Source organism: Corvus cornix, chromosome 5 (assembly GCF_000738735.6).
Source record: "Corvus cornix cornix isolate S_Up_H32 chromosome 5, ASM73873v5, whole genome shotgun sequence".
NCBI lineage: Eukaryota > Metazoa > Chordata > Aves > Passeriformes > Corvidae > Corvus > Corvus cornix.
In genome coordinates, this window is record NC_046335.1 from 36,553,966 (window position 1) to 36,579,550 (window position 25,585).

The 25,585-nt window shown below is 35.3% G+C and overlaps 1 protein-coding gene across 2 annotated transcripts in view; it reads left to right on the top strand.

The window, feature by feature from the left end:
- The window catches only part of UBR1 (ubiquitin protein ligase E3 component n-recognin 1), a 65,728-nt gene that overhangs the window by 37,236 nt on the left and 2,907 nt on the right, over nt 1–25,585 (top strand). For both annotated transcript variants that reach the window (XM_039552185.1, XM_039552186.1), the window contains exons 27-46: nt 1,678–1,787; nt 2,419–2,508; nt 4,071–4,258; nt 5,373–5,578; nt 7,888–7,981; nt 10,282–10,434; nt 10,842–10,939; nt 11,520–11,613; nt 13,009–13,157; nt 15,530–15,585; nt 15,894–15,990; nt 17,202–17,269; nt 18,126–18,276; nt 19,135–19,222; nt 20,156–20,289; nt 21,511–21,619; nt 23,692–23,748; nt 24,234–24,311; nt 24,966–25,136; nt 25,329–25,430. In XM_039552185.1, coding sequence (XP_039408119.1) covers nt 1,678–1,787; nt 2,419–2,508; nt 4,071–4,258; nt 5,373–5,578; nt 7,888–7,981; nt 10,282–10,434; nt 10,842–10,939; nt 11,520–11,613; nt 13,009–13,157; nt 15,530–15,585; nt 15,894–15,990; nt 17,202–17,269; nt 18,126–18,276; nt 19,135–19,222; nt 20,156–20,289; nt 21,511–21,619; nt 23,692–23,748; nt 24,234–24,311; nt 24,966–25,136; nt 25,329–25,430 — 2,293 coding nt within the window. The remainder of the gene's footprint in view (nt 1–1,677; nt 1,788–2,418; nt 2,509–4,070; nt 4,259–5,372; nt 5,579–7,887; nt 7,982–10,281; nt 10,435–10,841; nt 10,940–11,519; nt 11,614–13,008; nt 13,158–15,529; nt 15,586–15,893; nt 15,991–17,201; nt 17,270–18,125; nt 18,277–19,134; nt 19,223–20,155; nt 20,290–21,510; nt 21,620–23,691; nt 23,749–24,233; nt 24,312–24,965; nt 25,137–25,328; nt 25,431–25,585) is intronic.

The window sequence follows — 25,585 nt, forward strand, 5'->3', positions numbered from 1 at the left end:
TTTCCTTAAAAGCACAGAATAAACTAGGCTAACTTGATTTTGTAAGGACTAAAATAAGCTAGAAGAAATTATTCAGTGGTTTTAGTCAGAAAGGCTTTACTTTATGCTATATAATTAAAACCTGATAATTTAAAATTTTTAAAAATAATTAAGAAATCAGTTTTGGACTAGCTTCCTTTGTTCCCAGTTTCCAGGTAGGTTGAAGAGGATATGTGCTTCTCTTCCTGGGACAGAAATGAAAAGTAGTACTAGTGTTACATAATTGAAAATGGTTTTTCCTTCACAAGAACAGCATTGAAATGGGAACTAAGAACTCTTTGAAAAATGTCAGTGGATTTAAGTGAACTGTGTCCATCTTTGGTTCTCTTGAGCTGTACAATTATTGATTTACCTGCAAGTTAGTCTTTCACTATGGTAGTGAAAACCAAAAGAGAACTTAATGGCTGTGGTTTGTACTTTTTTCTTTTTTAAATCTTTATTGAACATTTCCTAATATTACATTCAGGACTATTGCGTGGGAGTTGGAATCTGCGTTTTCTAAATAATCTTCCGTCTTATCTAGAGTTTCTGCTTCACTGTGTAAGGATAAACAAAAAATTCTATTATCAAGCTAAACATCACTGTCACTTGTGAGATGAAACAGAGATAAGAATTGTGAAGTAAAATCATAGAATCATAGAATTGTTTGTATTAGAAAAGACCTCTGAGATCATTAAGTCTGAATTTTAACTCAGCACTGCCAAGCGCACGACTAAACCGTGTTCCTAAACATCATATCTACGTGTCTTTCAAATACCTTCTACAAGAATAAATATATAAAACTACTGAAGTCCCTTTATTCAGTTTTTAAAAAATGCTGTGTTTGAAAAGCACTTCCAAATGCACTTTATTTTAAAATTTTTTCTTATTGTTGAGGAAGAAGCATCATCATCACACTGAAAGTAGTTCCATTTAAGAAGTTTCTTGTCAACTATAGGAATACAATAAAAGTAGCAATTATAACTGAGATGCTAGAGAATGCCTTGCTAGCTTTAGTTTTGCATAACCAGAAAAACCAAAGCCCTGCTTACATGTAAGGGATGCAAAAATAATCAGTATTTTTGTAAGAAAGCTCTTATTGAGAAGCAATTTATTAAAAGAAAGTTCTTTTTGCAATGTATTTGTCTTCCTACTAAAAAAGTAAAATGAATTCTGTGTGGAAAGTGCTGCAAAACAAATATAATTGAAGAGAATGGTCTCCATTTTAAAGCATTTTTGTGTTAGAGAAGGGCCTAGAATGCTATGAACTCTCACCAAGTTGTGAGGAAGGAAATAATTACTGTAATTACAGTAGCTTTTGTGATTAGAAATAAACAAGTACACAATAAGCTGTTAGCAAACATAGGTAAAGCTCTAAAGAGCTTTACTGCTTCCCCCGAAAGGAAAGGCCATTCTTTTCTAAGCAGACATTATTAAGCAAAAATTAAGAAATAGTTGATCTACAAAGGGTAAGTTATACTCTATAGAACTGGAATAAGCAGATGAAATGATACCAGAAATGTAACTACACAGTTTGTGTTCATGCATGTGTGTTACATAATCAGCAATATTTTAAGGCTTCTCTATGGTTGTAAATACATTAAAATGTTAGGGGTTTTTTTTCCCTGAAGGCCCTTTTCTATTTTTCACTTTGTAAAGGAATGGGAAGCTCAGCCTTGAATGCTGTGAATGTGTTAATGCTTCTGGAGAAATTGAAGAGAGTTCCCCAGTTAGAGGCGCAAAAGGACACAGTCAATTGGATACTGCAGGTACACAAAGGAGAGATAAGTATGATCTGATTTCAGTAATGTAGAAAGCTTTTCTGGAAGATGTTATGATTCCTACCTATAGTCCAGTGTTTACATCTGCAGTGATTGCTTCAGAAGTTTAATCTGTTGCAGCACTGTACTTGCTACTTGTACTTTCAAGTATTGGGTCAATTTTTGCTTGGGTAACTCATTCCAGTAATGACATTTGTATGCATATCCTCATATCTGTTGCAAAAGAACAGCAAATAATGAGTAAAGTAGTGTTCTGGGAGTGCACATACAGTCTTGGGTGTGTCTGTTATTTAGGAGTATTGAGTGGTTTAATCCATTTGAAAATCTGAAACTAACATAAAATGAAATACCAAGAGTTTTAATCCTGTCTATCATAGAACAGATTGGGTTGGAAGGGACCTTAAAAATTATCTAGCTCCAAGCCCCTGCCATGGGTAGGGACACCTTCCAATAGACCAGATTGCCTACAGCCTCATCCAGCCTGGACTTGAACACTTCCAGCGTTCACAAATTCTCTGGGCAGCCTGTTCAATGCTTATATATTGTAGTATTGGAAATGTATTAATCTATATTGTTCCAAGTTGCATTTTCTTTTTAACATCTAAGTCTCTATTTTCAGATGTTTGACACGGTGAAGAGATTGAGAGAAAAATCTAGTTTGCCAACAGTAGGAGCTACGTCAGGCTCAGAAGCTGTTAGAGGTGATGAGGTAATGATAAAATAGAAGTCCAGGGAAGCTCTGTATTTAATGTTTTGAGTGGCTATTTTCAATAATTTGCCTAAATTTATTGTTGCCTAAAATGATGATTTTTCAAAACTAATTTCTGGTATCTTGTCTACAACTAGGATTTAGGTTCCAAGAATAATATTTTTAGTAAGTGAAATTTGTGCTAAACATGTTTCATGGAATTATCAGCAGCTAATGTGAGCTTTGGTCGTACTCTCAAGTGAAGCAACTGAGGGGCTGAAGGAAGTAATTTGTGCTCATCTTTCCATTTCTTGTCTTTGTGATTTGACCACCTTTTCTATTATACTGTCATTGTACAGTAATTAGAAATACAAGTCCACTTTAAATCACGTCTTATAATTTACGATATCTATCAAGAGATTAATCTGCTTTGCCCTGGTTGTATAAAGACATGAGCCTTAAGTAATTTTTCTTATTGTCAGTCTCTTTGCCCTTCCCTTAAAATAACTTCTGAATCTGTGGTCAAATGACACAGTGAAATGGAGATTTCAAAGGTGACTTCAGTCCTGTGGAGTGGTTGTGTTTTCAATTGGCATTTGAACAGAAAAGAAGAATCTAATTACCCTTATCCAGTAAGCAACGGCAGACCAGTTTGCTCTTACACGTTTGGTTTGGCAACTGCTTGCTGCCAAGCAATCTCTTGGCTGGTCATTGCATGCCTAGTTCTAAACTTACCACACAGCATATGCCATGTTTCTTTTTTGAGGTAGATGTCGTATGAGATCTGCTAAGGGATCAAACAAAATACAGAAGTCAGTAAGAAATTAGTCTCTTACAGTTCTACTTGTGGAGCAATTTGTTGTTTGATTTCCTGGAAAAGTGATGGTACTGTGAATGGAAACCTTGTGTATAATGTTGTATTTGTCCCTTAAATAATTGAGTGGGAAGAGTTAGGGTCTATATATTTTAATAAAGTCTATCTGTGTTTTTTGAATTCTGTGTTTCTAAAGCATAGAAATACTTCGTTTATGGTTTTTGAAAACATGATACAAGAGTAAATGTTGGAAGAATAATGGTTTTCCAGTGTACCATAATGAAAATACAATACACAGATGCATAAAATGCTGACACATTTGTTGTGTCATGGATAGGCACTTCAAGATAAAATTTTCTTCAATTTCCGTAAGGGAGATACTGAATACTCAGTAGGGTTTTGCTTATGGGGAGAATAACAGAACACTGGAGAAAGCTTTGATGTTCACCTCGCTAAAATTTCTTAAGAACAGACAAGTACCTAATTAAAATGACTCAAGTATTATTGATCATGTCTTTGGGCTAGGAATTGTACTAGGGACCTTTTGTAGACCACAAAAGTCCAGTGTTAGTTAATGAACCTAGTCAACATGTAAAGATTTGAGTTTTATTTATTTTTATTTTAGATAGCAGTTAGCTTTTTTCCTCATTAAGGTGTCGTCAGTTAAGGAATTTTATGTCAGTGGTTAGAATGCCTATAATGAGGAGAGTGTCTCCTCATTTCTTGATGTTCTCAGCTGCCTGAGATTTCTTTATTCTCTTACTGTAAGACACAGAGCACTCAGGATAAAGAGAAAGCTGAGCGGAAGAGAAAGGCGGAAGCAGCAAGGTTGCACCGTCAGAAGATAATGGCCCAGATGTCTGCCCTGCAGAGGAATTTCATTGAAACCCACAAGCTCCTGTATGAAAACACACTGGAGGCCCAGGGGAAAGAAGATGCTATTATGGAAGAAGAAAGGTAAGAAAAAACAGACATTCAGAGTTCTGGTGGGAAGAGTTCGTTACCTGCTACGTGAGTTCATTATGCAACCTAAAGTACGTAAGTAGGTTCAAGGTTTTGTCATTCTAGTCAACAAACTTGTATCTCTTTTTCCTTTTAAGTCATCTTCTGTTATAGAATTATATGTAAAATAGCATGTGTGTGCTGATGTAAAAACAGTGGATCACTTTGTAGAGCAGCATAAAATAAACTATAAAAAGAAAATTTCTTCAGATGGTGAACACTTATATTGTTTAATGTTTGAGAAAACGTCATTAGAAAGCTGTCGAGTTGACCACACTGTAATTTTGGAGGTGACTGTCTATCTTGTATGAAAATTTAAGTGTTTTATTTGGAAAGAATCTGAAAGCCAATGTGCCTTAAGTTTAGGTTGCAATGAAGAAAGTATGCTTCTTGTAGCTCAAATCACTTGAGATTTTTTGTTAGGTTTTTAGCATCTTATTTCATACTGAAGATGTTTGATTTATATTGGTTATAATTTTGTTGGTATGCATTGCTCCTGGTCTAGAGATACTTCAGCAGTATAGTACGCCTAATACAGCTCACAATTTCTGTTTAATTGGGACTGTACAAAACTAATCTGGAAAACAGAGCTACCTGCTGGAAGAAAAGTACAGATCACTTCCTTATGCTTTGGTCTTTAATAAAGCATGTTCTGTAAATCATTGTTGAACTCTGAAATAGTGAATATTTTAAAAATATGTGGAAGCTTGTTGTATCATGAAGCATTGGATTAAGGTAGTGGCATTTATTTTTGGTAGTGGCATTCATTTGTTTGCTTCAAGAATGGGAAACATTTTTAATGTTTAAAATATGTTTAATCTACATTGAATACAGTTTCTTGAATTTCTTGCTGTCTGAATCTACTTTACTGTTATTCTATGCTAGCTCGCTTCCTCTTTCTATTTTTAAAGAATGCTGCATTTTAGTGAGGATTGAGCAATTTCTTTATTATTTGGTTTTGTAAAGTAATTTGGTATAAATCCAGAAATACTAGCAGCGTATGACCTTGTTAGATGTCTGGAAGAATCCAGATGGTTATTTTATATCTGTGTCACTTCTGGTCTTACAGCATCTCTTCAGCAGTTGATTACTCCAGAATTGTTTTGGGTCCCAAACGAGGTCCATCTGTCATTGAGAAAGAAGTTTTGACCTGTATTCTTTGTCAGGAGGAGCAGGAAGTAAAGTTGGAAAGTGCTGCCATGGTATTATCTGCCTGTGTGCAGAAGTCGACTGCCTTAACTCAGGATAGGAGCAGAATTCTTGAACTCTCAGGAGGTACGTGATTTTTCTTCTCTAAGACTACAAGCAGTTCTGTACCTGGAGATGAAACTCTTTGAACCAACTAAACTCTTTTGTTTGGTCCGGTTGCTAAATGGCTTACCTTACTTAAGAAAAAAACGGTGAAAACTTTTAAACTGTTTTAAAATCCATGCTTTAAAACTTAAAGGAGAAGTATATGAAGATTTAGATTTGTTGCTGGGGGAAATTAGAAAATGGTTTAATCTCACAAGACTTAATAAAATACGTAGATTTGGTGGCGGTAGTTGGCTTTGGATAAAAACAAGACTGTTCACAGTTCCTGTTTATTCAGGTACAGCTGCAAATTTTCCCAATATGGAGGAAATAAATGAACATTATCAGAGACCAATATGGCAACCTGAAAATGGTTAGGGTGTTCATTTTGGTTTGGGTTTTTTTTCCCCCTTACATGTCCAGGAAGTAATAAAAACAACAATATGAAAAATTAAAAATTCTAAGCGAGGATCGTATGGTAGCATCTGATGAGTGAACAAAACATTGAATACAAGAAAGTTACATGGTCACAATAGTTACATTTGTGTAATTGCATGTTGGTAGCAGGGAACACAAAACCCAGCAGAAGTTCTTTTGTAAGTAGCAGTTGACTAAATATGATGGAAATTTTGGTCTGTTACTTAAGGGAAAGAAGAAAATAAATACAATTGTAAGGGAGGACTTAAGTACTTACATTTTTCTCCTTTTTGAAAAAGGAAGTTAGTAATGTTTCAAGATAGATGCTGTTACAACTTGTAGTTTAAATTCCTTCTTATTTTCAGATGTGGGGGTGTTCTTTTGTGGTTTGTGGTCAGCTCATAGAGCAAAATGGATGCTATGTCCTATTTTTTTATTAACAGTACTATGTAGAAAATAGCTTTAAATTCTGTTTGTGTGGTTCATTATTCCTGCTTTAGTTTAGAAGTAAACTCTTGATTGTTATCAGAGGAAAGTTCATAGTTTTTTCATATTTCCCCATGGTATTACACTACTTTTTATCATGCTTACAAACCTTTACCAGGTTGTTTCACTAATAAGATATTGCATGTTTTCTCTTCTGAATAATTTTAAGTACTGAATAGTCCTAGGGCTAGGACAAACTCCTACAGAATCCTGCTTGATCCATTTTTCTTTTTATCAGCAAACTACTGGTAATGGCATTTTAAAGCCAGTTTTATAGAATTTTAGTCTAGGTCATATACTAACAGCATTTTTTTTTCCTTTTTTCTGTGGTACCCTGAAGTACAGATTAAGTCCTGTGCTCTTGTAGTCAGATACACCTGTAAATTTTCTGCAGTGAGATGCTGGGCTGTTGAAATAATTTTAAAGAGAAGAGAATGGAGTTTCTTTCTCTAAAGCTATCACTGGGCATTATTTATAGTACTTATATCCTGCTGCATGGTCCCCTGCTGCTCTTACAGGAGGCCTGTAAGAACTTTTTTCTTTCAAAATCTAAAAAAATGGAAAAATGCTTGTTCCCCCAGCAGAAGTGCAGATGGTAGCAATTCAGTGTTGTACCAAGTTTACTTTCTATTTCATTCTCCATTTGACTTTAGGCAGCTTCAGCTGCAGTCAAACAGAATTATTTTCAGTGCAATTTAGGTTCTATTTTTTTCTTTCATTTTGTCAGATTCAAGTGTATTTGTTCAAAATCACGAACAGTCCCCCAGATGAGGCATGGAGGACTGCTGCTGTTCAGTATTATTTAGATATCTTTAAAGTGAAAGTGGGATCTCACTTTGGCTGCATGTACAACACAAAGACATCAGTACATTCTCATAATGTTTCTGTTGTTTAGAATTGTGCAAGATTAGTAAAAGAGAGACTTGATTTTTGTTATTCAGCAGTGCTTTTGGTGTCAGTGGTTTGAAAATTATATGGGATTAGTTGGAGAAATTATTCATCCTACTTGTCCTTAGTAGTTTCATTTTCATGTAAAAATAAAGTAAGAAAGACATTAAAAGCTTCAGTGATAGTGAATCCAACAACAGATCTGTTCCAGTACAGAAGCACGTTTTTTTCTTTTTAACCAATTTGCTTTTGAATTTTGGCATCTTTTTCTTTATAATTAGTGGAAAACCTTCAGTAGTTTAAATGGGTTCTGCTTGTCATTACTCTGCTGGATGATTGGTCTGGAAAAATTAGCCAAATGAAGTTGTGATGTGACTGTGCAAACTGTAGGAAAATAAGGTCTGAAGGCTCATGTTCTGTTTATATTGCTGCTCATTTCTGTTCATACTGATGGGAAGTTCCGTTACTGTTCATTCAATAATTTTTCTGTGTGTTTCTAGATACACTAGATCCTCTCTTCATGCACCCTGACTTACCTTGTGGGACCCACACAGGGAGCTGTGGTCATGTGATGCATGCAGCCTGCTGGCAGAAGTAAGGATGTGTCTTTGCTGCCTTTTAATGATTTTTAATTAATCTATTTTCTAAATCATCTAAGAGTACACTGAAAACACAGTACAGTAAGTGGATATTTAATTAAGGGATGAAAACTATTTCTACTTATCTAGAAATGGCCCAAAAGATGTTTTGACTTGATGATGATGATCAAAAGTTTTTAGGGCCTTCTATGACCCAGATAAGAATCTCTAAGGAGTTACTAATTTATGCAAATATAAACAATGGAGTAAACTGGTCAAGAATAAGAAACTGTATTGAGTAGGTTTACTTTTAGCAGTCCAGTGAGAACCAGTAGTGAGCATTCAGTAGCAACAGTACTCTGAAAGTCTGTCACCAGGTCAGTACTTAAAGGGTGAAACTGGTTTATTCCAGTGAGTCTTTAGAAGAGATTCTTGCATTTAGAAGTGGTTAAATCAACGAATATTTATTTGTGACCCCTCCCATATCATTGAAGGTACCCTTAATGAAAATTAAGGGTGAAGAATTGATGCAGTTGCTATAAATTTTACTGGATTTCTATTGTTTGGGGGACCCACAACTGAGACCAAGTGTTCTGGATTTGAATGCAACCTGAACATTAAAAGGCCCAAGTTTTCTAGCTTGCAGAATAGAATCGTCCTACATTTCACTCCATGTAGGTCTGGCAAGTCTAAACTATATGAACAGTGTGAAATAATAAAGAAATAATTCCACCACTGGATAGAGTTTGGTCATGCAATTACAAGCGACTATTTATATGACATATGTTATAAAAAATCTCTTGAGGTTTGTTGTTTGTACTTGTGCCATTTTACTTTAAAGAGTCTTACTAAACTTCTAGTGCTTATCGTTCACTTTTCTACATGTGTATATATACGTTGTTTTTTACAGTAAAACATCAGTACAAAATAAATAGGTGCACACACTTAAAATGATACAGAAGTCTGTTCCTTGAGTATAATACATCTGCTCTTGGCAGATCCCTCTACATCTGCGTAGATCTAAGTAGTGCAACATTGGAGCTCAGTTCCCTTGCTCTTTTTAAGAAAAGATGACTTGCTGTATGGGTTAATGGGATTAAAGTGGACAACAGGCTCTTCTCATACGGGATGGCACAGAAGGTTTGAGTATAGTCTTTTATTTATTACATAACAGACATTCTAACTTACTAATATTCCTCCAAACGATGCCTGCCATACCTTTCTATGTACAGCCTCAAAGTACTTCAAATCCTCTAAAACAGAGCAAGTTGAAATGAGTGGAGTATCCTTGTAGTTGCCATGTATAAGGAAGAGGAGTTGCTTGCAAAAACACAGTTGTGTGAATGTGGGGAAAATAGATGTATGGGTTTTAGTTCATAACAAAATACTTTCCTCAATATTCTGTATTCATTAGAACTTCTGCACTTGCCTTTGCACATCCACTTTCTCTTCTCACAGAAATGGGATTTTATTTTATTTTTTTAAGATGTATGATTTAAAGCAAAAAAAAAAATCTAGTTATTAACCTTGGTGTGGAAGTTAGATTAATTTCATCTCTCTCTCTAAGATCCTACATACTCGGTCTGAACATTAGGACTGAATTTGTATCCAGAGAAGAGGATTTAAATGTTTGATCTTTTTAATTCCTATAAATACCAATGAGACATTAATGAAATTTGAAGGCTTACTGCATCCACTAAGAAGGGGGCAAAAATTATAATGAAACATGTAAAAAGATCATAATTGTTTCTTATTTCCTTTTCAGTTAAGTAGTTGAAGTGTGATATTCTAATATATATTATTCTCGCTTCCTGTTAAAAGAAGGCTACAGTTCCACTGTCTAGTCATGAGGCTCAGTAATTGCAATCAATAGGTGATTAACCATTTGTGAAATGTTACCAGTAGTGTTTCCTAAAATTAAATAACAATATGTTCAATACCTGTTTCAAATTCACTATAGTGAGTTGCATAGGAGAGTTATTAGATACAGTGTGTCATTATGTTGAAGATGGAAAAGTAGAAAATATAAGGACTGCTTGTCTGCAAAATCTTAATGAAATTTATAAGGATATTATCAGCAAGGAAAACTTGCCATCATTTTCCCGTAAGTGATATACCATGCATTTTTGCATGACTTCATCTGTGTGCTCAAAGGTTTTGTATTTTCACATCCAAGCATGTAAAAGAGTTATAAGTCAAAGGAAAATACTTGTTGGCTTGGATAAGTGTTTGCTGTATAATTATGCTTTGAACCTTTGTGCTCATGTTGCATTTGAGCCATTCCACTTTCCAGTAATTTCCTTTTTAATGTTGTAGATACTTCGAAGCAATGCAGCTGAACTTCCGACAACGTCTGCATGTTGAACAGATATTTGACTTGGAGAATGGAGAGTATCTTTGTCCACTTTGCAAATCTCTGTGCAATACTGTGATTCCTATCATCCCATTGCAGGCTCAAAAAATAAACAGGTGAAATATCAGATTGCATAACTTCTAATTAAAAATAAAAAGGAAAAATTACTTTGAGGCTGGTCAGCTTTTCAAATTTTTGGAAGGAGAACTTGGGTTTGAGCTTCCTCATCTGTATAAAATACTGCATATCTCATTATTTAGCCAAATATACGTCTTTTAGCAGTAAATTTTTTACTTTTTATAAAACATTTTTGGATTGTCTGTTCTTTAGAGCTGAAATCAAATGAGAAAGTACCTAGAACTAGTATTTAGCCTTACACTTCATTTTGTACTGTTCCCTCAAATTTTCTGAAGCTGGTAAAACTGAGCAAATACTGAGTTAATGTGTTTGGATCTAGCTGTGTCTGCTGTTTTAAGTTAAGGTGGTTCTTTGAGTAAAACCTGCTTTCTATTTTTGTTTTCAGCGAGGATGCAGAGGCAGTAGCTCAAATTCTGTCCCTAGCTAGGTGGCTGGAGATTGTCACAGTCAGGATATCAGGCTACAGTGTGAAAAATGCTAAAGGTTTGTTATCTTAATTTTTAAGCTATTCTGTGGGATATATGTCAGTACATGTTTTAACTAGTACCAGCAGAAAGCTTCAAATAAAGAATACATTTTGCTGTCAATCAAGGCAGTAGCAAATAAAGCTGGGGATAAAGGCATTGCTCTTTCTGAGCTGATATCTTGATTTCGGGGTCCTCACCAATTTTCTGGCTTCTGTTAAATTATTTCCATCTTTCTTGTAGAAAAAAAATTATGTGCACTTGGAGAGGATGTCAACAGACTAATTCTCATGGTCAATTAAACTTTTGTATTGACTGAGAGGTAGTAAAAAAGAGGAAAAACTAAATTAAAGAGGACAAAATGAAAACAGGCATGAGTGTTTAGAAAATGGAAGACACAGAGAATCTACTATTTTGGGGAATAGAGGCAAATGTTACTTAAAAGAGGAATCATGGAATAGTCTGGCTGGTGAGGTGTGTTTGCAATTATTTTCAAATCAGTTTCAAATAAAAAGAAGACTCCCTCTTGTTAAACTGCTGTAAAAACTGTAACAGCTTCTTTGGTTTTTAATGTGGATGTATTTTTTTTTTCCTGGAAGGAGAGAAACAAAATCTTCCAGCTTTCAGCAACAAGGGAACAGGGAACTCAGCTTTGGAATTCCATTCCATCCTTAGTTTCGGAGTTCAGTCCTCGTAAGTGTTACTGCCTGTTTTCCCTCCATTATATTAATTTTCCATTCAGTATCCTAGGTATATTTCAGAATTTGTATTGAAGGAAAGACATATGATTTGTTTGATCTGACTGGGGGCTTACTTATTGTTTTCCATGAGCATTCACTGAATATTGGATCTGTGAGGAGTTAGGTAGACCTTTTGGTCAAATCCAGTCTGGTACTTTTTATGTTCTTTGTACAAAGCTAGAAGTCTGGAATCTTCCAATCCACAATTCCAGTGATTTGGGTTACTTGCTGTGCCTCTAGGCAAGTTATTTATTGTCTGTCTGCCTTAATTTTCCTGCCACACATCTGTTTCAGGCATAGATTTCAGGTGGGTTTGGACACGAGGGTGGAATGTGGATCACTTAGGGGAATAGGGCTGTGTTGTCTGTTTCTATTTCTGTTCTATTCTGAATTAAACTCAATAACAACACTGAGCTTAATTTGAGACAGAAGTTAGTGGTCATGTTCCACATTGCCAGTTGTAACATTAAGCGTGTTAATTCCAGTGGCCAAAAGCCTTTGCCCACTAAAACACAATGAATGGGTAGATACTTTTCTTTCTTTTTAGATCATGCTGTAAGTACTCTACTTCTGCTACTTCAGACTGACATCATAGTTATGCAAAATACCCACATGTATGTTTTATTTGTAAAATAATAAAAAATGTTCTGTTGTCAGCTGAATCAAAATTTTTCTTGATAACTGATCTTCATAGGAAAAATTCTATAGTTAAAGTGGTGTTTAAGTGTGAGCCTGGCTAACCCCAGACTTTGTGGTACAATTGTTTTGTCCATAGAGATATGGAGATTTAATACAAATGTCATGTATTTCTGTTAGAAAGTTCTGTGTGTGACTTAGAAAAAAACCCACAAGCCATTAAAACTGCTAAATGCTTTTTTACATATAACTACATTTACATAAACTAGCCTAGTGTCATTTGAAGAGAGCTTAAATGCTAAAACATATGTTTAAAAACACACTTGAAATGTCTTCCATTTTTAGCATCTTATTGTTTTCACTTCAGGATTTATAATTACAATTTCTTACAATGTTACTTTCATTGTATTTTACTTCAAAATATTTGCATTTTTCTAGTCTGAATTATAGTGTAGTACACAGGAATAATATTTTCCATCCTGGCAGCTCTTAATCTCTCAATTTGTAGAGTCCTTTTATGTCAAGGTATTTGTTTACTACTGAAAGCTAGGGATTTTTTTCACCTCTGTCCAGACAAAAAGTCTTTGTATTCAGTATTTCTTTCATAAATAACTGTCCTGGATTGAACTTACTTTGTTAGTGATTGATTAACCAGTAAGTAATAAATACTATTAATAATTGAGACTGAAATTATCTTGTCTTGGTTTTGCAGAGCCAAGTACTCAAGCAGTATCAAGGAGATGCTTATTCTCTTTGCCACCACCATTTACAGAGTTGGGCTAAAAGTGGCTCCAAATGAAGCTGATTCCCGGATTCCTATGATGACCTGGAGCACATGTGCTTTTACCATCCAGTGTATAGGTAAAGCATAATTTCAGTTTAGTCTGTCTCGTAATTGAAAATGTTACAGTTGCTTGATTGTATAATTTCATACAATATGATTGTGTAAATAATACTTTTACATAAGTACGAGCCATATGTAATAGTATAGCAAAGTAAATTATATGTAATTGCATATATAAGAATAGAATTATTATCTATAAACCAATATAAATAGTAGGATGTTTTTCTTAGATCATGAAATGAGATATGGAATGCCAACATTGAGTTTAATTTGAGACAGCAGTTAGTGATCATGTTCCACATTATTGATTGTAACCTTAAGCGTGTTCAATTAATATCTTCAGGCTGCCAAAGATCACTGACCTGCAGGGATCTCCTATGCTAAATATCTAATAGCTGTGAGATAGTACTCCCTGTCTCATTATTTGTTTTTGTCTGTATCCTTAAAGAATCTTTGTGGAATTTGTAGAGGAAAGTCTCTTGTACTCTGAGATTGCTAAGTAGGTACCTGATAGAAAAAGAAACAAACCAAAAACCCGCCAAAAAACCTAACCCAAACATTCTCTACCATGAATCTCTGAAGGCAAAAAAATTACCAGAAAAGTGATCTCATTTTTTGGGATAATGTACCTGTTTATCCAATTTCATTTCTGGATTACATACACAAATAAGTTTGTGTAATAAACATGAAGCTGTAGATAAATCTGTAGAGGCTTCCAGGCAGGGAGAAAGGCAAGAGCTAAGTCTGACATGCAAGATGAAGGAATTGAGAATGTAATTGTGTATGTCCATAAATGTGATTTGCCAGTTATACCAACTGTTTCTTGATGAAACTGTTGAAGTACAAGTTTAGTCTACCTTAAATCTCTAATGGACAAGACTGAACCGAAGTATCACGAGTTTAGAAGGTTTTTAGGCGGATTGGGAATATTCTGATAAGGCAGAAATAGTCACAAAACTGATTGCATCTTTCGATGGATTCTATTAAGAGTTTTCAAAAAGGTTGAGAAAAGACTGGAAACCACCCACCTTATTAACATTACTATACTTAATGATGTGCAGGTTGGTTTTGTTTGGTATATGAAAAAAGATACTGGTGGCTGTCAGGGAGGAGCTTGCCAGCAAGTATGTAAATGCAACTGTTACCACAGGTGTGATATTGAAGGCCTGTGTTAATCATAGAAAATCCAAGTACTCTGGAGGACAAGAGTATAAAGCCAGAGGGACTACTGTGACAGTTTGATTGGATTCATTCACCGCTTCCTTGGATTCATTTTTGTTTGCAAATAGAGCAGACTTTTGTGAAATTGTAAAGCAAAACTGCTTGCATAGCTTCAGTATGCTGGTCTGGAGTCTACTCATAGTGCATTATTAAAACCATTCAGTGGGCATGTAGCCAAGCTGCCTAGACAAGGAACTTTAGAGAAACCTAGAGGAGGTTCAAAGCATCGTTGACCCAAGGGATCTGAATTAGTATTATTGCCAAAAGCCAGATCCTTGAAAAAAGAAACAAACTCAAAAAAAAACAAAAAAAAACCAAAAAAACAAAAAAAAAACAACCAAAAAACCCAAAAAACCAAAATCTCCCAATTAGATCAAATTTTAAAAATTCCAAGTGTACTGTTTCATATCCAAAAAGCGACTAAAGTGCAAAAAAATTATATTCTCACCATACCTTTTTACTCAACGGAGTGAATTTGATTTCTTATTTTTATTGGCTTGTTTTTTATTATTCCTTCAGAACCAGTGCACTCAGGGAGGAAAGCTAAATTGTATTCCAGCTTGGGAATTTTGTTTTCAAAATATTTCTATTAAACTGCAGTCAAATGCAGTAGTGCAAATTTTGCCAGGTTGCCCAGAGAAGTTGTGGTTGCCCAAACCCTGACAGTGTTCAAGGCCAGGTTGGATGAGGCCTTGAGCAACCTGGTCTAGTGAGGGGTGTCCCTGCCCATGGCTGGGGGGTGGGAATTAGATGATCTTTAGGGTCTGTTTCAACCCCTTAACATTCTATGATTCTGTGATAAACATGAGGGTAAGATGGCTGTATAGCATCTCTGTAAATGAAACTTGGTGGTCTGGAGCGTTGCATAAGGGTACCTGAAAATAAATCTGAATCCATAGAATGAATGTGTTATCATTCATATGAAACAATGTTCCTTTAAATCCTTAGTTAGCAAGGTCTGAAAGCTGAAAATTTTTATGAAGCTTACTAAAATAATTTATCTGGGAAATGTTCAGTGCTATTTAAGACCAATTTTTTTTTTTCCCCAAGAGAATTCTCTTTATAAGAATGAAGTTGAGCTTTAAAAATGAGTGTCTATACTAAGAATAAATTTGTATTAGGTTGTGTAGAACAAAGCAACTTAATTTTTTCTCTGTTTAATTTTAAGAAAACCTCTTGGAAACAGAGGGCAAGCCTTTATTTGGATCTCTACAAAATAGACAGGTATGGATGAGTAAGATATGCAATATATTTTAAACAAAAAAATTTATTTATGATATACATGCATCTATAAACCTGTTGAAACTGCTAACATCAAGATCATTCTCTGTCAAGGGATATCTCTCAATGTGTGGATCCATAGTATAAAGAGCACTTTGAAAGAATAATATGTCTGCTTATATATGGATGTTCATATTAAATTAATTAATAAATGTGGTTTATGTTTGTAGACGTAAATATGTTTTTACAATTCTGTATCACTATTATATTTAGCCTTTTTTCCTGTTCAACCATTTTCTCTTGCGCTCTAGCACAGTGGCCTTAAAGCATTAGTGCAGTTTGCAGCTGCTCAGAGAACAACATCCCCCCAGGTCCTGATTCAGAAACACCTGATTCGTCTTCTAGGAGGTACTGTATTTCTTTTCTGTGCTACCTTTTGTGTCACAGAAGTTTCTGTTCCAAAATGGCACACAGGTTAATACAGCGTGGAAACAAGGGTCGGAGTACTTGTCAACAGTGCTCGCTTCAGTTGCCTGAAATTACGGGGTGTGGATTGAACTCACCCCAGATTACCCAGACTTACAGGTACTCAAGTCTGGAACAGATGGGTACCACATATTTCTGGCAGTGTTGGAAATTGCTCAAATTCTCTTCTAAACAGGTGAATAAAGCCACAAAATAGGTATTTCTTTCTTAATTGTGAGACCTCATCTTCTCAGTGTGGAGAAGAGAAGGCTCTGGGGAGGCTTCATTGCAGCCTTCCAGTATGTTAACAGGGCTTATAAAAAGGAAGGAGAGGGACTTTTTATCGAGGTAGATAGGGACAGGACAAAGGGGAATGGTTTTAAACTGAAGATAAGGTTTAGATTAATTATTAGACAGAAATTCTTTATTGTGAGAGTGATGAGGCACTGAAACAGGCTGCTCAGAGAAGCCGTGGATGATCCATCCCTGGAAGTGTTAAAGGCCCGACTGGATGGAGCTCTGAGCAACCTGATGAAGTGAGTGTCATCCCTGCCCGTGGCAGGGGGATTGAAACTGGGTGATCTTTAAGCTCCCTTCTGATGCAAACCATTCTATGATTCTGTGATTTGCAGTACTTTCAAAAGGCTGCTTGAAACCTAGCTTAAGATATTTCGGTCTCAGGGAGAGCTAGTTTGGGGCATGTAACTTCCCCCATGTTTCTTATTGATTAGGTTAGTATGGTGGCCTTTGTGAATCCCACACTCTCATTTGCTTTCTACTTGATAAGACTCTTAGGTGTAGTTCTTAGGCTTTTGGATTGGTGAGGTTGTGAGGCATCTAGTGTTGAGGTGCCTAAGGACCATCACCCTTAACACTGTGTGGGATTTATTAGAGCCAGAGAAATAAAGACCAGAATTTTGAAGATATATTAATTAAAATTGTCAGCTGTTTGGGCATGTGGAAATAGCTAAACATGCACAATCAATTAAATCAGGCGTAAGCAGTTAATTAAATAGATCCTCAGTTTAGAGACCTTTGATGAAAACACTGAAATGATAGAGGCTCTAAACTCAGATTGTGATACTACAGTACTACAGTTCAATCCAAAAGAAGAAAATATGTGTTAAATGTATAACTGATACTTTATTTTGTAGTTCTCCTGCCAAACTTTAAAGGGGAGGACACTCCATCACTCTTAGAAGTTGATATGTTCCACATTTTGGTAAGCAGGTTCATTTTATTCTTCATTTTAATACTCTTTTTTGAGCATAAATTTTTGTGTTCTGTACTCTGTAAATAGTCCTGCACTATCTGTTCACTTGCATCAGTCAAATGATAATACAAGAACAACAATCAAATGATTACATATGACTGCTATGTATGTTTACTTTTAGTTCTGCTAACTTTCAAGTCTTTGCTGTCCTGTTCTTATTAAATTTCATGCTTGCAATCTCAATCTTCTTTTTAACACTTCCATTGTTATTAAGCATAAAAAAAATAAACTTAAGAAATATACTCAGTTTCTTTCCCTCACTTTCCCTTTGTCTCAGTCAGTATCTCATACGTTCTGATTCCTTGACATTCACTCTCATTACCTTCTGGTATTTTTCTTAGCCTCTTCTTTCTGTTCTTAATACAAATCTGTATTATTGGTTTTTCTGCTGTTAAAAAAACCCCAAGCAAGTATAAAACAGCCAACAAAACCAAACTCACCAAATAAAATCTGTTTTACCGTGGCTGCTTTTCTATCTAATGCTCGGTCTCACTTCTCACTTATTGCAGTGTGTTTTGTCTTATGTCAAAGAACAGAAATTAAGCTTTTTAGAACTGGACAACCTGTCCTGGTGTATCTCTAAACTGGCAATTACCACGCAACTCAGAGTTTCCTATGTACCATGCTGCACAAATGGTTAATATTTTCCAGTGGGTTTTTCCTACACTTTTAATTAAAACCAGCAAGATAGATTAACAGACTACAGAAATAAAATACAAATGTATGGTGAGAATATAATTGTTACCCTTGTATCTATTACCAAATTTTTGTCACTTTAATATTTGCCTATTCCTTTTCGCTGTAGGTGGGAGCTGTGTTATCCTTTCCATCTTTATACTGGGAAGATGCTGTAGACTTGCAACCTTCCTCAGTTAGTTCAGCCTATAACCACCTCTACCTCTTCCATCTGACAACACTGGCACACATAGTGCAAATTGTCATCTCTTCAGCAACAGGTAGATGTGTATTTATGTCACAATTTTTGGACATTTTTGCACAATTTCTTAAAAATAATGTATTGACACCATTAGTGTCTTCCAGGTATAAACTTTCTCATAATAAAGTGACACTTAGGGCTAGGTAGTAATAACTGTTTTCTGATAAAAATGAAATAGCGCTACATCAAGTTCAGAGCATTTTATTATATCACTTCTGTGTACTTAAGCTTTAAGAAAACAAAGTAGTTATTGATATACCAGTACTTGCTCCAGTCAGTCATTTCAGAGGGGTAACTTTCCCTTTTTCACTCCTTGTAGGAGAATCAAAGTTCTGCCAAGCAGTGTCACTGAGCTGTACAGTGACAATGATTATGGATTTGGGAAATAAAATTTTCTGCACCCTTCAACTTAGGAAATACCCAGATCCGAAATACAGAATCCTGTAAACTGATAGAAGAGACTTTCACTTTCCTCTCTATTTCATAACATTGTTAAAAATTACCAGTAGCCTATAGGCTTACTAGCTACTAGTTTTCTTTTTCTTCAGTGTGATAGGAATTAAAAAAAAACTAAACATTTTTTAAATTTTCTGTAGCTTAAGCTATGTAGGACAACTTCAAAAGTTCAAGGGAAGGAAGCAGTTCTTTACATGAGGATAAGCAATGAGAGAGTAATCCTGATTGTTCCTTACAGGATTCAGTCTTAGGAGAACATTTTTAAGGCAGAAAATAGCAAATAGAAAAGAATTAAGCAAAGTAAAGTGGAAATAATTCTGTACTGCAATTAAATAATAATAAAAAAAGGTTTTAGTATTTGTAAAAGAGAAGTGTGTCAGGATGGAGTGCATTTACAGTGGATTCATCTTTTTGTGTGCAGAATCCCCCACTGCTCACTCATCTGACAACAGTGAGGAGGCACAGTCTGCACAGTCCTTCTGTAGAGAGGTTTGCCAGTACACCAGTGGGTAAGTGCAATTCAGATGCAGCATTACATTTTCCTGGAAAGATAGCATTCCACAGGATTGACCAGCACAACACAGAAAACAGGAAAAAAATTACCCATTTTGTATGGGGAGTTAGCAAAGTGCCTTGTGCTTTCTTCCCATGCTCCTGAACACTGAAACTGGTGAAAGGAATGCTTTTAGTTAAAGTGCTGCATTTTGTGGACAGCAGAGTAAATCATTTGTCTGAGAATAAAAAAATACCTGTATCCATTCTGGAGAGAAATACATCCATTTACAGTATTTATTTTTTGTTTGCTTTGATTATTTTGGTTTAGATCTCTTGTGTTATGAATGGAATCCAGAAAGAAGGAAATGGCCCTACTACAAAAGGGGGATAAAGTGTAAATGATGAGTGTTAGTGTTGTGACTTCCATAATGAAGTATGAATTAGTAATTTTTTTATTCTATTCATTTTATTGTTTCTGAAGAGCACTTACGCTGGTCTAAGTGGATTTTTCTCTTTCATAAACTACATTCAAAACACCAACTGAATCAAAAATTTTCACCATTTCAAAAATTGACTGGCTTTTAGTAATAAAATACAACCAGTGTAAGAATCAATTGCTCTGTGTGATGTGTTGCACTATTTATATCAGATTATTTTGAATAACCTAGAGCTGTGTATTGGCTGTTTATTTTTTGTAATTCTGAGAAAAATAGAAGTTGACCTAATTTGAAGATTTAGTACAGGTATGGAGCATAAATTCAGTACTCATTCCTTAGGAAGAAGGGAAGCTGGAAGTTAAGTGTTGGTGGCTGTGTTTCACAGATTTTGGGGTACGTGAGTGTTGCTTCTACACAGCTACCATTCTACCAAGGCTAGCCAAAATGTGAAAGTGCTAGAAGGATTTGCACTGTGAACTACTGCAGCTATTTCTCATTTGTGTTTTACAGTTGCTTTAGTCAGGATATTCCAGGCTGGCTTGTGTGGGATTGTGTTAAAACAGGCATCATGCCTTACCTTCGTTGTGCTGCTTTATTTTTTCATTATTTGCTGGGAGTTTCTCCACCTGAGGAACTACTACAAGGTAATTGTGAGAAAACAAATGTATGACCTTTTTCATCTTGAAAGAATTTTTAAATGTTCCCAATAACTTAACAATACTCAATACATTAAAGTAAGACTTGGGAAGTAAAGGACTTACTAATTTGTAAAGGAAGGGACAGGCATGAGAAGCTGCATTGTCTTGGGTTTTTTTGCATAGAAGAGCATTACTTTTGAGGTTCTGAGTATAAGCAAATATGTGAATTATCAATGATTTATTGATAGTAAGTAGTTGTTGATAAAGATTCAGTGGTTTAAGCATAATTTCAGGAATTTAGATTATAACACCTGAGAAATTGCCTGGAGTATATTTTAAAAAAACAATCTTTTTGTGTAGTGCTAATGTTGGTAAATGCTAAAGGTACAGGGATTGAGCAAAACAAAGTCAAATAGATATAAAGCACATTATAAAAATTAAGCCTCTTCCTTGAAGAAACCTAATGCATTGCAGATACTAACCCCAAAAACAAAGTTTGACATCTGTCAAAATGCAGTGAAACACAGACTCATCAACTATTTGGAAAGAAGGACCATAATTTCTATGAATAACTGAAACAAAATATAACATGTGTAACATATAACAACAAAAATATAAAATTGATTTATATAAACTGTGAACTAAGTTTGAGTTTTTATTAGAATATACAAGTCAAAATCTCTGCACTTCAGGATATGCTTATCCTTACCAGGAGTCTGGATCTTTGATGCTGTAGGGAAGAGTCTTACTGGTGAACCAAAAATGTCATTTTCTGTAGCAGAGACAATAAATGACCACCCAGCAAACTATTAAATTAGCCCAACTTTATGTAATCTGTTAGCACTGAATTTATTACAGCAAAATTTAATATCGAGGACTGTCATAAGGATAGTGAAAAACAAAAATGCGAGTACAGAAACCTACTGCGCTGTGTTACATATTATGCAGTAATTTAAGCAAGGAATTCTGTTATTGCAGTAACTTACACATTAAAAAATACTTAATAGTAATTAATCAAATTTGTTTAAACAGATCCTCAGCTAATCCAAGTTACTATAGCTCTGATTAAGTTGGTGGAATAATATCCAATTGTACTATGTAGGAGCTATGCTGAAGATGTAGGATGCAGACTGTTCAATGGAAAAGGGATCAGGAGATTTCTAGTTTTGAGTGAATTATTCAGTAGTGGTGAAACGATTAAGCAGTTGTTCATGTTTTCTTTTGCAGTTTCTGAAGAAGGGCAGTTCAAGGCACTTTGTAGTTACCTCTCTCTACCTACAAATTTGTTCCTGCTCTTTCATGAATATTGGGACACAGTAAATCCACTGCTTCAAAGGTACTAACTGGGACTGGACAGGCCATGTTTTTCTGTTGTGGTGGCCCTGTGGGAATTCTAGATCAAGTTTGGTAATAAATGATTGAGCTCAAATTCATACTGAAGTTCTAAACATTTTGCACAGGTACACTGAATCTCTTAAAGCACTTCAAAAACATAAAGCATTCTCTATTTTATGGTAATTCCAATATTAAGTAATTATAGTTTACGGGACTAGTGCTTGCAGACCTATATGAAACCATACAGGCAGAAGTTATTTTAAACCTTTGCTTGCTTGATATGCCACTTAATGTTCATTTGCCTATTTTTAATCTGTCTACAGAAAAAATGCTGATTACATGAGCTATAAAATGAGATTGTAGAAAATCCCGTAGCTGACAGGGTGAGGCTTTGTATTATTTCTTCTCAGCATTTGCAAAATAGACTGGTGGATGTGTAAAGTGGCTTAATGTTTAAAAGGTACAGTTTGAGCATTACCATCTGCAGTCATGAAATCATAAAATGTTAGAGGGTTGGGAGGGACCTTAAAGATCATCTGGTTCCAACCCCACTGCCATGAGCAGGGACACCTTCTACTAAACCAGGTTGCTCCAAGCCTTATTCAACCTGGCCTTGAACACTGCCATGGCTGGGGCATCCACACCTTCTCTGGGCAGCCTGTTCCAGTATCTTACCATCCTCAAAAGAAAGAATTTCCTTCCTAGTTTTTGACCTAAATTTCCCCTTTTTTAGTTTGTGAAAGTAGCGGTAAATAAAGACTTGGTTAAATTCTGCATTAAACCTCAAATTGAATAAACAGACATACCACCCCCCACCCCAATTAAGAATAATCCAGCTATATTGTGTTGGAGAATGTGTATTTAATGTGACCATTTGAGCACCTGGTTGCATTAATGATTATTCCTGGTTCTTGGCAGAATTCTCTGACTCACATTAACTTTTACTGCATTGTTGTTTGGTTGAGTTTTCTAACCTCTCGTTGTTTTAACCTTTATTGTCCAGACTTCTTCCATGTAGGGATGTTTTGAACTGTTGATTTCCAACTTATAGTCCATATAGCTGACCTAGACAGTTCTCTACATACAGTTTTATTATGATCAATTCCATGTGTAGTATATATTATTACTTATAAATTAATACAATAATTTTTACAAGTAAATTATTGAATAAGTTTGTCTTACTTGTTCCTTGATATTGGCTCAAAGACATAACAGTGCTTCTAAGAGAACACAGAAGATGATGCTTGTGAACATTGGGAAAGATCACTAGAAGCAGGATTAACAAATAGTTACAGTGCTCCCAGTCAGAAAAACAGGTTTCAAGCAGGAGGCCGCATATTTAACGTAATAGTAACAGTTGCCAAATCATCATGCAGGTTCCCATATGTTTTTTCACAGAATCTTATTTCAGAAGACTAAATTTGATGATTGTTGAGAAATGCGTTAAATGAAGCATGCTAGATTGACCATCTGGTGTAGTTCTTTCTCCCTTCTCCTCCTTTTTGTAGAAATAACTTAAAAAACATCTTAAACATACCAGTTCCTCTGTTCAATAACTGGCCAATACCTGCCATTGTTTCAATAGGCACATTTGGCCATTCTAAGCAAGCACACATCACGCAATAAACAATTGTAAAATAACCACTAGGTGATGATTATTTAATAAAAACAGCAAATGTTTTTCTATTAGACTGTACAATATTTTTTTATTTATGCTGTGTCTTTTAGTGCATGTATTCCAAAAGGTGCTGTGTATTGTACCCCACTTTGAGAAACTGAGTATGTCTGAAGATTGCATGCATTTTTAAACTGTGTTAATCTTGTGTTTTCATGTGCATGATGATAATTTTAAGCATTTTTTCACATAGGTTTTTCCTCCTGTATGCAAACTTAAAATGTTCTCCTTAAGAAAAGTATAAAAAAAATCCCTTTTTTTCCTTGCAAAGTTTTAGGTAGAAATATCAATGCTTTTATCAGTGTTGTGTTTGCTTATCATTTACTAGTTTAGTTTAATGAACCTAAATGTGTATTTTTACCAAAATGCTGTCATCTGCAAATGTTTGTTTGAAATAGGTGGTGTTCTGACCCAGTGGTGTTAAGTTGTTTGAAAGGGAAAAGCATTGCAATAAGGTAAGCTTACTGTTATTGTTTTCTTCTGGTTTTGATTTAAAATACTTGAGAGAATGAAGTGCTTGTTGTGGGCAAGTTAGAGACTGCGTGTTTTATTCCTTGTGCTCTACTACTAGAAGTACATTTGTCTTTAAATGTCTTGTTTATTATTCCTCATGGAGTGACTCTTCATTGAGATTGTACAACATTGTTAGACAAGTAATCTGTCCTGCTCTAGGAAAGAACAAAAGCTAACTGAAATATGAAATGTCTTCATACATGTAGGTTATATATGAAATTTAAGTTCAACACTTTGCTGGAATATAGAAAATATTCAAGCTCCCATGTGAAGCGTCTCACTTGGGATTCCAGGACTGAAGAATTGTTCTAGAATTGTAGACACTTGCAGAAAGTGACCAAAAGCTTAGCAGGGATTCATAGTTATTTATTCTGTTAATTGCTTTGATCTTTATTATTCTCATAATAGTTCTTTTCCACTTACCCAGGTATCCTAGGAAAAGAAATCGTTTAATAGAGCTTCCTGAAGACTATAGTTGCCTTCTGAACCAAGCCTCTCAGTTTAAGTAAGATGTAGCATATTTAGTTGTCTTCTTGGATGTTTTGTCACTTCTAGTGAATTTTATATTCTTGCAGTTACTGTAACTGGTGTTGAAACCAAACAAAAATTATTTTGTAGAAGTGAAGGCATTGTTATGTTTATACTGGCCAATGCTAGCACATGTTCATTTTTAAATGTGAAACACAACTTGCTAACTGAAGTAATTTTTTTTTTTATAAGACAATATGTAAAATTTTTATAGCTTAATCTGCTGGTCATTTTTCTCCAGTGCAATGTGCATTCAGTTTGGCTGTAAGTCTGAAAATTATTTTTGCACTGGACACAACAAGCCCAGATGATGGCACTGTTTTATGCCGAGAAGAGTGAATCATAGGATAATTCAGGTCAGAAGGGACTTCTGCTGATCATCTGGTTCAACCTCCTCCTCAAAGCAGATATCTTGCAGATAAAATATTTCAAGCAGTGTGAAAACACAACCTAAGGCAGATATGTGAAATGATTATGACATAATATTTCTTAGGTTTTTGTTTGATTGTGATTTGGGGTTTTTAGTTGGTTGGATGATCTTTTTGGGGTTTTTTAAGGAACATTAACTTCAGTTAACATTTCTTTTAAAGTTTTCATTCCTACTGTGACATGCTGGTTACACTTCTTTTAGATGCCCACGGTCTTCTGATGATGAACAAAAACACCCAGTATTGTGTTTATTCTGTGGGGCAATGTTGTGTTCCCAGAATACTTGCTGTCAGGAGCTGGTGAATGGGGAGGAGTTGGGAGCCTGTACTTCTCATGCTCTTCAATGTGGAGCTGGAGTCTGCGTGTTTCTCAAGTAAGTAGCCAGAATTTAATGTGTTAAAGAATAAAGGGAAATATTAGAAGGACAGAATTCACAACATTGTCAAAGCATTTGATTCTTTTTGTCTGAGATAAAGAAACATTACTTCGACATAAGTTAAGCTCACCAAAAAGGGAAGAGCCTCCTTGGAGTTGTATTTTAAATGCAGCTATTCTTTTCTTTAAGAATCAGGGAGTGCAAAGTTGTCCTCATTGAAGGTAAAACCAGGGGCTGCTTATACCCTGCGCCCTACTTGGATGAATATGGAGAAACAGATCCAGGTCTAAAGTAAGTAAATGTTTGACTTCCTACATTTTCATTTCTGTATCTCTTTCTTTCTTACACTTACTGGACAACACGTTCTTCTGTCCAGTGTGTACAGCACTGTAGGTAATGCGTGTCTTGGCCTGGGGAACTGATGGCAGTTTCCAGTCAGGAATGGG